This window comes from Oncorhynchus kisutch, linkage group LG26 (assembly GCF_002021735.2).
Source record: "Oncorhynchus kisutch isolate 150728-3 linkage group LG26, Okis_V2, whole genome shotgun sequence".
Classification (NCBI taxonomy): domain Eukaryota; kingdom Metazoa; phylum Chordata; class Actinopteri; order Salmoniformes; family Salmonidae; genus Oncorhynchus; species Oncorhynchus kisutch.
In genome coordinates this window covers 25,981,776-25,995,588 of record NC_034199.2, presented here as the reverse complement: position 1 = coordinate 25,995,588, position 13,813 = coordinate 25,981,776, and the positions used below count along the sequence as shown (strand labels likewise).

The 13,813-nt window shown below is 41.3% G+C and overlaps 1 protein-coding gene across 1 annotated transcript; it reads left to right on the top strand.

Moving 5' to 3' along the window:
* The first annotated feature begins 329 nt into the window (after positions 1–329).
* On the top strand, positions 330–11,929 carry glra2 (glycine receptor, alpha 2). The gene is made up of 9 exons (XM_020462023.2): positions 330–832; positions 1,474–1,601; positions 4,703–4,770; positions 6,189–6,412; positions 7,623–7,705; positions 7,811–7,954; positions 8,078–8,292; positions 9,397–9,546; positions 10,552–11,929. Exons 1-9 carry the CDS (start codon positions 765–767, stop codon positions 10,831–10,833), a joined length of 1,362 nt encoding a protein of 453 aa, XP_020317612.1. The 5' UTR covers positions 330–764; the 3' UTR covers positions 10,834–11,929.
* Positions 11,930–13,813: the final 1,884 nt, after the last annotated feature.

The window sequence follows — 13,813 nt, the reverse complement described above, 5'->3', positions numbered from 1 at the left end:
AGAATAATATGAAGTGCTCTGAGACCAGGTTGCAGGCAGCCAGCCAGCCAGTGTCAGGTGATGAAACATTCTAGAAAACTATTGTCTGACAACAAGATGACAACATCTGTGTGCAGTCCCTCCTGACCTGAGCACTTCCATATCCATACCTTTTTATGGGCAGCTTTCAGGGGAATTTTACTCGAAACACAGGAATTTGGATCATTAACAACGCTAATTTGAATAAAAAAATGTAAATGTTGTATTCCTCATTTATATGACATATTGAAAATCAACTCGCGCCCTCCAGTTCTTAATGGTGCGCTTGCGCGCAAAGGTAACGGGAGCTATCCAAGTGCTGAATCTGAAGAGGCGTCCACTTGTCTCCATTCCAGCAGTGGACAGTCTTCAACGCAAGGAAAGATTATGCTTCAACACCGCTATATGTTTTTGAGAACATACATCTGTTTTCAGTGAGTTTTTGAATGAAAGTGAGAACGCCTCATTGACGACTCTGCGAATTGTGTCACCTCACGACGTTTTTTTTTACAGGTTCTTTTTTGGCGGCAATGACTCAGAATTTATGATTCTGGGAACCAGTGTTTCATCAAACTAAACTATGATCCTACGGACTGGAATGCCACCTGCGTATTCTCTGTGTGCCACGAGAACACCCAACTGCGCTTTGGTCAGAAATAAAGCGATACTGCTGCTTGGATTGTGTGTTTGATCAGCATTCACATATGGAAGAAATAAAGAAGTGAAGAAATAAAAAATCAAGAGGAATGAATCGCCCCTTTATCAAAGTCTTGACTGCTTTATTTGCATGTTTAATGGAGACCAACAACAGCAGGTAGGTGAATGGCTACGTTATTGGCTATTTAACATAAACAAATAAAACTATTCCAAATCGAATTAGATACTTTCTTGGATGTATGTATATGTAGTCTATTCAACTGTAATGTTAATCGTTTGAAAAGGCAATGTGCGTTGCCATTAAAACAAAGTTTAGGAAATGTAATATGAACCTACCTAAAATGAACACATTATTTCCTCATGGACCTCAAAGTTCCAATGTTACTAATGGAAGGTAGAAATCATACAGCTTTAATGTTCAGTCATTGGACTGAAAATATAGCTTAGGATGTGTAGCCAAGCTAATCACTGCCTCTAACTCTGTGGGCGTTGTCAAAACGTTGTGAAATTATAGTAGCCTATGCCGGAGTGACTTATTTCAGAATGTGCATAGCCAATAGGTATATAATGAGGAGAGTCACGATGCCAATTCTCCATTACAGTGACAAGTGGCTTATTGCACACCTTGTCTGCCAATGTGTTCCACACTATTGTAATTCTCCATAATCATAGAATTTGAATCACATTTGTGTTTCTCTCAATACCTATTCAGGCCAGGATCATCTTTGGTTGTGTTTAAATATAAATGTTTTCACCACACTTTGGACTAAGTAGGTGTTTTTCATTTGTTTCTCACAGGGTGGTGGATGCCAAGGAGCATGAGTCCAGATCAGGATCTACTACTAACTTGTCTCCTTCAGACTTTCTGGACTCATTGATGGGTAGAACATCGGGTTATGATGCACGAATAAGACCGAACTTCAAAGGTTGGTTTTTATTTGGCTTTCCTATGACTTGTTTAGTGTGGATTACAAAACATTTGCATAAAATGCATCTGGAATTATCAGTGTTTCCACCTATATGGCTATATTTAATTTTCTAGTATTGACATCCCTTACATATAATGATGTAGGTGTAAACATTCTCAACAGAACACACCCTCAACAGTCAATAGGGCATATTTTGAACAATGTATACATTCTCAACTTAAAAACCCATCCATTGTAAATAAGGCCCATTATGAACATTAATTATGTATTTGTCTATTGATGAAACCCACCCCTTAAATATTTAAAGAAGAATGCCTATCAATCACACTTGTAAACAGTGACATCCTCATCCCTGTAGGACTTATGGGATTGAGCTATCGAACATGAAGGGCTCACACCAGAACCAAGCAGTAGGCTAGATATAGTTTTATATCTCAGCCCACCATCACAACACCCAATAACTAGAGCTATTTCCTCAATTGTCATTTATAGTGTGCAACAGCTATATTTACCATCAGTATTCAACACTAGAAAAACAATAATGAGCTTAAAGTTATAGATGTGGGCCCCAAACCAACGGTGGTGCAACAGTGACAGCCACAGATGAGGGATTGGTTCCCTCTGGCTAGACTGTGGGCTGTTGAGTTCCTCTATTGTTGTGTTGTGGTGAGGGGGAGAGACACAGCATCTGTCACTGTGATGGAGCTGAGTAAGGAGAGGGAAGGGAACTCATTGGTGGGGCTCAGGGAGCAGGTTGGCATTTATTGTCATGAATCTTGCCCTGGAGGCAGCTCTGCAGAGTGGTCACTAGCTAGCACAGCCACAAAGGCATACAATTCATTTAAACCTAACCTTAACCACACTGCTAAGCCTAATGCCTAACCTTACATTTTTGTTTTCATTATTTTTTACAATATAGCCAATTTTGACTTTGCAGCTGGCTCAGATAGTGGAAATTGCTCAGTTCTTCCTCCAGTGCAAGATTCATGACAATAAACGTCAACGGCAGGCAGGGGCACACCCCAGACAGGGAGGCAGGCAGGCTGGGACAGGAGGGCTGGGAGACTAGTGGTGGAACAATGCTGAAGAGAAGGCCACTGTGAGGAGAATAGCACAGGAAACCCAGTCTGAGATTGGTCAGCAAGACTCAGCCTCAACACAGAAACATTGGCCCAGATCTATCCACTCTGTCTGGGAGAATGGAAAACAAGTGTAGACAAGACCTCAGAAATTGACTTAAGATCAGGGGAAGACTTGTCTGTTCTGAAAAGCAGAAACAATTTTAATCAGTATATGGATATGGGAGAATGTTGGAGTAGAGGCGAAAAAAAGTCTGGAGTGAAAAACATAATCTTACCTTGTCTGGTAAATTGATGAAGGACAGAGTCTCTGGCAGATAGATAATTCCAGTCTAATGAGGTGTAATACCACACCAACACATGCGCATGCACGCACACACACACACTTACAGTACATTTGCACATCCATGTACAGTATACAGGGATATACATAGATGATGCTAGTTTATCACTTACAGACCATACTGTGTCACAACTATTCCCCACAGTGCTGCTGGAGCCTGACCTACATTTCCTTGCCGAGGTTGTTGTGCAGAGTTATTCCGTAAAAATGTTGTTACTGACATTAAATGTAGTTGCTCGACTACAAACAGAGACAAATATTAATACCACCACGTCACATTGAATATTGATGAATACACAGGGGAAGGGCACTGTGCTCACATCTTAACACAGAGACCAAGATTTGGCACTGCTTTAAAGGGTCTTTGCTGTCTGAGGCTGCTTGGGGAACTCATGTCAGTGAAGGCTGCTTGGAGAACTCATGTCAGTGAAGGCTGCTTGGAGAACTCATGTCAGTGAAGGCTGCTTGGAGAACTCATGTCGGTGAAGGCTGCTTGGAGAACTCATGTCAGTGAAGGCTGCTTGGAGAACTCATGTCGGTGAAGGCTGTTTGGAGAACTCATGTCAGTGAAGGCTGCTTGGAGAACTCATGTCGGTGAAGGCTGCTTGGAGAACTCATGTCAGTGAAGGCTGCTTGGAGAACTCATGTCAGTGAAGGCTGCTTGGAGAACTCATGTCAGTGAAGGCTGCTTGGAGAACTCATGTCAGTGAAGGCTGCTTGGAGAACCCATGTCAGTGAAGGCTGCTTGGAGAACTCATGTCAGTGAAGGCTGCTTGGAGAACTCATGTCAGTGAAGGCTGCTTGGAGAACTCATGTCAGTGAAGGCTGCTTGGAGAACCCATGTCAGTGAAGGGCGTTAAGATGATACAGGGTTCACTATTTCCTACTATTTTTCTCCTACTGTTAATGTATTTACCAGGTATTCTGCCACCAGTCCTCAAAGATATTAGCATAATGCTTGTGACACTAAATTAACTATTCTGTTTGCATGTGCCACTGTTTAATGCCAGTGTGTGTATGTGTGTGTCAACGTGTCTCTCGGTTTGTCTTTCAGCATGTGTTTTTGTCTGTCCTTTAACCCCATCCAGTAAAACATTCGTTGTCATCCTTATTGATTTAGTCAATGATTAGCCCCACTTACCAGGCACCATAGTTTTGAAGTAAGTCAGTATTTCTGAACGATACCACTGTTTGTTGAATAATGATCCCGCCATTTTTTTTTACCTGGTCTTATTACTGTACCAGGCCTGCTTTTGAAGACAAACACTTGGTGATGAGATTAGTCAACGACTATCTGTGGCTTTATGACTTGCATGGTGTGCTTAGGAGAACAACATGCCTTTCTTATGTTGACAGAAATACATACAGCCCATATTTTGGTGATAGATACATTTATTACACTCAAGTTACGTCCAACAGATATTGCACCACTATCTTCCTCACCTCTATTTGCTAAAGCACCCCGTGCAGATGGCATGATAATTAAGGGCTAAAAAAACAGACTTTTTCTTGTCACCTCATTTCACAGGTCCCCCTGTAAACATTACATGCAATATTTTTATCAACAGCTTTGGCCTCGGTCACAGAGACCAGCATGGTAAGTGTCCCGAACGTCTTCTTGCTTTACCTCTTCCCTGTCAAACATGTCAATGTGCTATCTGTCCTCCAACCTACAGGTCCCCCAGTTAATGTTACCTGCAACATATTTATCAACAGCTTTGGTTCTATAGCAGAAACTACAATGGTGAGTTGGAGTGTTGTGCTTGGTCATGTTGTCTACAGCCTGGCTATTTTTCTCCTCTGGAGTTTAAGATTTAAATCACCCAATCCAAATCATTTCTTTGCTGTTCATGAGCTAATTTTCCTTTTAGTTTATGGATGTTTTCAATGTTTACTTCTTCATGTGCGATGATTCACTTTGTCCCATCCCCTTAGTCTATTGGCAGCTCCAGGGGGCAAGTATAGCACACTATACTCAAGGCAATATTGGATTGCTATTCCCATGACACTCCCTTGTGCATGTGTTAAGTTAGTTCTCTTTTAATCATTTACACAGTGAACGCAAGCACATAATTCACTTTAATTGCAGCCAATAGCTGTAGGTGTGAGATTTAAGCAGATTGATCGGGTGTAATATCTCAAGACATCCAACTGCCCAAGGGGTAAACAATAGCAAACCTAGAATACGCATTGAGATCCCATTCAATAGTTATAATCGCAATGACAGTATTTGCCAGCTGAGCTGGGGTTCAAACATTTGCCCACAATTGTTCAATAACTTGTCACACATAAGCATACACATCTGGGACTGCCAATAGACTGTTGACCGCAAATACACTACTGCCTACCAAATAGGTCTGTTCTGAAAGGGAGAGAAAAGGCATCTCATCTGATACAGTCTGTTCATCTGCAATCGAGCTTCTTAAAACCTGCATGAGTCAATACTAAATGCATCTTCAAACTTCAATGTACTTTCTGCGTCTACTTCCTGGGTCACCCAAACATCATCTATCTCCTATTATGGCACTTCAGCAATAACAGAGGAAACTGATCATATGGAGCAAGTAACTAAGTTAGACTGATGGCTGCAATTTTTTGATGTCTCTTTTCAACAAATTTGTATCTACTGTTAAAATGTAATTTGGATTTTAGATGATGGTATTGCGCTGTGATTTATAAATATGCATTGAAATCCATGTATTGCATCCATTCATTCATGCTATTATTTATCATATTACAATTCTATGTAAAACAAATAATTGAGCAATTTCTATAGTTAAGGTTGTGGTCGTCCCACAGTGTCTGTATTCTATTACCATTGATATTAATATTAGTATCATTGGTGCAATATTAGATGCCAAATGTAATGCTGCATGTCACTATGATGGAACCAAAAACCTGAGGCAGGCATTTGGCCAACATATTAAGAGGATAATGTTGTTTTGTATTAGTAACACTATCATTCTAAATATGTAAAAGTCCACAGCAAAATAATGTTTTCATGAGTAAGTGACAAGTCATTGACCAGTCATGAGTAAGTGACCAGACACAACATATTCTAGTCATCAAAAGTAGAGTACTGTATATTTAATAGGGATAGACAAAAGTAGTTAATATGTCAAAATAAAGCCGTTCTAAAGCTGATTTCACTATTTACTCAAGGATTACAGAGTGAACATCTTCCTGCGACAGAAGTGGAGAGACCCTCGGTTGGCGTACAGCAAATACCCAGACTCCTCTCTGGACCTGGATCCGTCCATGTTGGATTCTATCTGGAAACCTGACCTGTTCTTCGCCAATGAGAAAGGTGCCAACTTCCATGATGTCACCACAGACAACAAGCTCCTGAGGGTCTTCAAAGATGGTACCGTCCTGTACAGTATCAGGTCAGATGTGGAGCATGCATTGAATGGTGGACTCAACTCTATTGATTGGGGAAATAAGTGAAATAGGCTGGAGAGATGTAGAACAAGGTCACACAGAACATTTCCTGTTGGAAACATCCAAACAAAGAAAATATTCAAATCCAGTGAAATTTCAGCAGACAGTCGGAGATTCCCTTCAACGTTAGTCTACTTCCAAGCCCTTAACACACATGTAATTACTTTTGTAAGAAACATCAAAGACTACCTCTCTGGTTTCATGGGATTCATCTTAATAAAGCATTCCTTTACCTGGAGGAATTGGCTGCAATATGGTCTCCACTAAAAGTCTCCATAGAAACACAAACTACTTGAGTAGCCAAAGGCTACAGGGAATTTTTCTCCAAAGATGTTTAGAATACGTTCAGGGACGGAGTATGGGGAAAAAAAAGCCGCTCATGTAGGCTATTAATTTCCACTGGGCATTTGCTTCATCCCTAGCATTGCATGGGATCAGTAAGATGGAATCACTTTGCAGTAGATGCAGCCCACTCGTAGTAGATGAGACATGGGTAACCTTCATACAATAGCCTCCTCCTACAAAAATCACTACTACACTTACATTACATTAAATTTCATTTCATTTCAATATCACTTCAGTCACACAACTCCGCCTCAGATTTAAACCTCAAGGGAACGGAATACTGCAGCTCAATTTTGTCCATTTGGAGAGCTGATTCAGGCGGGGGAGCCCAGGTGTGGAGGGAGGCAGGGGGTTCTGAGAGAACAGATGAAAGGTGGTTAGCCACTCGCTCCATTCATGAGAGAAGAGATGAGAGAGAGAGCAGACTGCAGACGACAATACATCTCAGACGCAATAACTGTCCAGTAATGAAAGTGTGATAAGAACCTGCTGAAGGGAATCCCACATGCTGTGTGGGAGGAGGAGGCTCTCAGAGGGGAAGGAGAAAGAGCATTGACTGCAGGAGAGGAGTATATGTTTATCACATACTGTACACAGTAGACATACATTGAAGGGAGCTTGTATTTAAATCTTGAAACAGTAAAAATTAGGTTCCAGATAAGATTTTACATTACATGCATCTATTGAGTGAGGTATAGAACACGATAATGTAATAAGCCAGTATCTACATAATTTATATAATTTATTTGTACATTCACAAAGAATGCCTGCACAGTTGACTCCTTACCTTTACATGTCTCTTCTTCAAAGGTTGACTCTCATTCTATCTTGTCCGATGGATCTGAAGAACTTTCCCATGGACATGCAGATCTGTACCATGCAACTGGAGAGCTGTAAGTGACTGCTCCTTACATCCCATATGGTAAAGCACATGCAACATGGTTTGTAAAAATGCTATAACCTCTCAAACATCTTTGCTGTATTCATTCATTCCTCAGTTGGCTACACCATGAATGACTTGATCTTTGAGTGGGAGAGCAAGGACAAAAATCCGGTGCAGGTGGCCACAGGGCTGACCCTCCCCCAGTTTATCATGAGAGATGAGAAGGAGCTGGGATACTGTACCAAAAGCTACAACACCGGTCAGAGAACCACACACACACACACTGTACACACACACACACATTCACAGACATTCTCCGCACACACCACACCTCTCACCACATCATCCCTGATCTGAGGTGTCAGTGTGTTTTGTTCTCCAGGTAAATTCACCTGCATTGAGGTGAAGTTCCACTTGGAGAGACAGATGGGTTACTACCTGATCCAGATGTACATCCCCAGCCTCCTCATTGTCATCCTCTCCTGGGTCTCCTTCTGGATCAACATGGACGCCGCGCCCGCCAGGGTAGCGCTGGGCATCACCACTGTGCTCACCATGACAACCCAGAGCTCCGGCTCCAGAGCCTCCCTTCCTAAGGTAATATTGTTAACCCAAGCAGGGTGAGTGGACAATCTGATGGAGGAGAGAGGGATACTGGGCCATGTTCAGATCAATCAATATTTCATTTCCTACTCATTTTCGAAGTCGTACATAATCAGATACTGCTCATGAAATGTAAATATGCCTAAGGTTGAAGTCTCCATGCTTCCCTGAATTTTGAGTATTGGGTTCTGATTCAAGTGGCCTAGGGCAATAGATAAGCAATCAATAGATTTATATCAAGCGAATATCAATGCATTTGTGAAGTCTTTAATTTTTTAAATCAATAAGTTGCAAAACAGAGAAGAACTTTAAACACAATATATTGAAGAAATGTATTTAACTTGTTAGAATAGTGATTTAGGTGGTAATATAACATGACTAAATTAAACAGTAGTGTATACACAGCGACAGTACACTGTCAAACACTAAATTGCTATTCACACTTACGCTAGCAAGAGGCCTCCAGTGTGAGTCATCTCTTGAAGATCAATAATTTCCCTACACATTGGACCACACATGACCACGGAGGGCTCGACCACGGAGGGCTCGGCCACGTCAGAAGCCCGCATGAAAGAAACGCTGATAAATATTAAGATAGGACTTTGAGAGGCCCAACTCACAGCAACAAAAGCTCAATATGCCTAAAGAGCACTCAACAACGTTGAGTTGTTTTCTCTCCATGCAAATGACCTGTCATTTTGAGAGACAGACGAGGTCATTGTAGGATGAATAAGAGGTCATCCTTCAGATTCTAGCCTCCATCTCACATCCGGCTGGGAGATGAAGGCTTCAGCCTAACTGCTACTGTTTCCTTTATGTTACCTTGGTAATTGAAGCAGCAATTATTTCCTTCTAGTGCTATCGCTGAAATCACTCATATCAATTTCAGCTTTGAAAGTTTAAAGCACTTGTTAGCAAATACCACCCCTCTAATTATGGTGATTTAGAATTTACATCAACTCTGATTAACATAACAAAGCACAATGAGGGAAGATAATAATCCCATTGAAATGTTAATTGACCGATGCATCATGACGCCAGGACATACAAGGATTATGCAGTTCCAGTAAACTATTGTTTGTTTGTTTCTTGTCACAGGTGTCCTATGTGAAGGCCATTGATATCTGGATGGCCGTGTGTCTCCTGTTTGTATTCGCTGCCCTACTGGAATATGCTGGGGTTAACTTTGTTTCCAGGCAACAGAAGGATTTACTTCGCTTGAGGCGAAGACAGAGGCGGACTCACAAGGTAAACAGTTTAGTCTTGAGGAGCATCCCACTGGACACATGCTGCTTAAATCAACGTTGTTTCTACTCCATTTCAATGAAATTACGTTGAACCAACGTGGAATAGACATTCAATTGACGTCTGTGCCCAGTGGGATTGCCGTTAGAACAGTCACTGCAAAGCCCAGACTCATTAACCATTTTTAAAGATTGGGAGTTCCACTCCAGTATTTTTTAATTGCTATTGAAGAGATGGGGAGAGACAGGCAAGACTGAGAAAATGTGTGTTGAAAATGCAATATGGGACCAGGATTCGATCAATCCCTCGCTTACACAGGCTTACATGCACCAAAGGCAGGCGGTGCCAGTAACTGCTACACCAAATCCCAGGGCCTCATGGCTGATCATATTTATTTTTTTTATTTTTATTTTACCTTTATTTAACCAGGCAAGTCAGTTAAGAACACATTCTTATTTTCAATGACGGCCTAGGAACAGCGGGTTAACTGCCTGTTCAGGGGCAGAACGACAGATTTGTACCTTGTTAGCTCGGGGATTTGAACTTGCAACCTTCCGGTTACTAGTCCAACGCTCTAACCACTAGGCTACCCTGCCACCCCATATGAATGGTGTCTTTCAAAAGGAAGTGTGACATGGTGAAACTGGGCTGAATGAACATTTAGGGCAGTCAGAGACTTGCTGACTGAAGTGTGTCAGGTTATCTAAGGTTATCTAAGTGTGTTAGCTTGTTGTTGCTGCTGCAGCAGAGGGAGGGAGGGTGTATCTGGGAGACATTCAGCTGTGTCCCCAGTGTTAATGAAGCAGCTGTAGATGTCGCCTGGAGGCATCCTCAGGTAAAGGGTACAACACCTGAGTCACGGGCCTAGAAAAGGACGTAAGAACATGGCTACTGGCCATACACCACAATGTCATAGTGTGTGTGCACATGGGAGTGTGTCTGAAACTCTTTCTCTCCATTGAACAGAAGCAAACTCACCATGGTTCTGCCTTTGTTTTGTTTCACCAGGACGATGACATGAGGGATGGCCGCTTCAATTTCTCTGGTTACGGCATGACTCAGTGTCTGAAGGATGGGTCGGCTGTTAAAAACGCTGTCTCAAACCCCAGCCCAGCACCACCAACCGCTAAAGAGAAAGAGGTGATAAGAAAAAGGTTTGTGGACAGGGCCAAGAGGATTGACACTGTGTCCCGAGCAGCCTTCCCTATGGCCTTCCTCCTCTTCAACATCTTCTACTGGATAACATACAAGGTCATCAGGCATGAGGACATTGGCATGCAGTCAGGGTAGTCGCTCTGCCCGGCAGGTTTTACCTATGGAACCCTCATCTCTCTCTCACTCTAATTTGACTGAATGAGAAATGATTGGACAGCAGTGAGACTACTTTATGTTGTGGGACTGTACATGGAGGAGAGGCACAGTGATGCTGGGGGCGGTGGTGTTCTTTCAGGGATAATTGATAGGTGTTCAAGCAAAATCGAAGACTAATGCACATGTTTTAGATGAACAAGTGGTGAGGCACAGATATATTCCTATGTGTTAATGCATCCTGGAGATTCTACTGGGTTTTTACTCAAGGCACAGAGCAATGATGTAAAAAGGTGGACCACATTTTATGAGACAATACTGCCTTTGCATTTGTGCAACCTTGCAATGGAGCAACATTCCATGCATTTGTATGTGCAGTAGTCTGGGCTTTAGGGTTAGACTTTTGTGTGGTTTTCATATGAAGGTTGATTTAGAGCAGTTTTATACTATTGTACTGCAGTTCCTCACTGTTTCTACAAGCAGCAGTTCTATACGAGCACAATGTATACACACACACACACGTTTTACTATCCTTGTGGGGACCAAACAATTGATTCTCATTCAAAATCCTATTTTCTCTAACCCCTAAACCTAAACCAAACTCTGACCTTAACCCTAACCCTAAGACTAAAAAAGTATTTTTCCTTATTGGGACTGGCAAAATGTCCCCACTTGATTGAATTTTCCTTGTTTTACTATCCTTGTGAGGAGTTCTGGTCCCCTCAAGTATAGTAAAACCAAACACACATCTATAAGGCCTACATGTGTGAAGAGATTAAATCCAGATTGACAGTTAGAAACTGCATTTTTATAAACTACCCAAAGCCTTAGATATCATGGATTTGGAGATAAATGGTAGGCTTCCCTATCTTTCACAAAGCAATCTCTCTTTTCACTCAGCTGTCTGTCAGAAATGAATGCACTTATTTAAAACTCAGTAAAATTTTGCCTAAAGGTGGTTTGTATTTTCCACTCCCATTCAACGTACAGTTGAAGTCGGAAGTTTACATAGACTTAGGTTGGAGTCATTAAAACTCGTTTTTCAACCACTCCACAAATGTTTTGTTAACAAATTATAGTTTTGGCAAGTCGGGTAGGACATCTACTTTGTGCATGACACAAGTAATTTTTCCTACAATTGTTTACAAACAGATTATTTCCCCTTATAAATCACTGTATCACAATCCCAGTGGGTCAGAAGTTCACATACACTAAGTTGACTGTACCTTTAAACAGCTTGGAAAATTCCAGAAAATGATTTAGAAGCTTCTGATAGGCTAATTGACATCATTTGAGTCAATTTGAGGTGTACCTGTGGATGTATTTCAAGGCCTACCATCAAACTCAGTGCCTCTTTGCTTGACATCTTGGGAAAATCAAAAGAAATCAGCCAAGACCTCAGAAAACAAATTATAGAGCTCCACAAGTCTGGTTCATCCTTGGGAGAAATTTCCAAATGCCTGAAGGTACCACGTTCATCTGTACAAACAATAGTACGCAAGTATAAACACCATGGGACCACGCAGCCGTCATACCACTCAGGAAGGAGATGCATTCTGTCTCCTAGAGATGAACGTTCTTTGGTGCGAAAAGTGCAAATTAATTTCAGAACAACAGCAAAGGACCTTGTGAAGATGCTGGAGGAAACAGGTACAAAAGTATCTACATCCACAGTAAAACAAGTCCTACAACCTGAAAGGTCGCTCAGCAAGGAAGAAGCCACTGCTCCAAAACCACCATAAAAAAGCCAGACTACGGTTTTCAACTGCACATGGGGACAAAGATCGTACTTTTTGGAGAAATGTCCTCTGGTCTGATGAAACAAAAATACAACTGTTTGGCCATAATAACCATAATTTTGTTAGGATGAAAAAGGGGGATGCTTGCAAGGCAAAGAACACCATCCCAACCGTGAAGCACGGGGGTGGCAGCATCATGTTGTGGGGGTGCTTTGCTGCAGAAGGGATGGTGCACTACACAAAATAGATGGCATCATGTGGATATATTGAAGCAACATCTCAAGACATCAGTCAGGAAGTTAAAGCTTGGTCACAAATGGGTCTTCCAAATGGACAATGACCCCAAGCATACTTCCAAAGTTGTGGAAAATGGCTTAAGGACAAAAGGTTCAACGTATTAGAGTGGCCATCACAAAGCCCTGACCTCATCCTATAGAACATTTGTGGGCAGAACTGAAAAAGTGTGTGCGAGCAAGGAGGCCTACAAACCTGACTCAGATACACCAGCTCTGTCAGGAGGAATGGGACAAAATTCACCCAACTTATTGCGGGAAGCTTGTGGAAGGCTACCCAAAACATTTGACCCAAGTTAAACAATTTAAAGGCAATGCTACCAAATACTAATTGAGTGTATGTAAACTTCTGACCCACTGGGAATGTGATGAAAGAAAAAAAGCTGAAATAAAATCACTCTATTCTGACATTTCCCATTCTTAAAATAAAGTGGTGATTCTAACTGACCTAAGACAGTGAATTTTGATTAGGATTAAATGTCAATAATTGTGAAAAACTGAGTTTAAATGTACTTGGTTAAGGTGTATGTAAACTTCCGACTTCAACTCTATATCAAGTCATCATCATTACATACATGTTATCTAATCTATTTCATTATTCAACGTATCATTGCTATTTTCAAACTCCATCTTTTGCATTTCATTTTCTTGTTCTATTCTTAAATATGCCACACGGGGTACATGACAAACTTCTGACCCACAGACAATATCCCACTACTCAATATTCCCTTTTTGCCAATTAATTTGTTTGTATCACAAATATTTAGAGTCGGGTGTACGTTTTGTAGATTTAATTGTAATGAAATGTTTATTGTAATGAAGGCAGAGGATATGTTTTTAAAAACTGAGATTTCTATTCTACTTCTTAAGATTCCTCTGAGGACTGCTGAATGCATTCCCTCTTTGGGCAGTACGTATTACAGTTAACAT

What these genes read in the sequence shown, in the direction of transcription:
- glra2 (XM_020462023.2), top strand. Translation starts at nt 765, where the DNA reads ATGAATCGCCCCTTTATCAAAGTCTTGACTGCTTTATTTGCATGTTTA. An exon ending in CCAGAGCCTCCCTTCCTAAG is followed by an intron (nt 8,293 to 9,396) that starts GTAATATTGTTA and finishes TTCTTGTCACAG; the next exon opens with GTGTCCTATGTGAAGGCCAT. An exon ending in GACAGAGGCGGACTCACAAG is followed by an intron (nt 9,547 to 10,551) that starts GTAAACAGTTTA and finishes TTGTTTCACCAG; the next exon opens with GACGATGACATGAGGGATGG.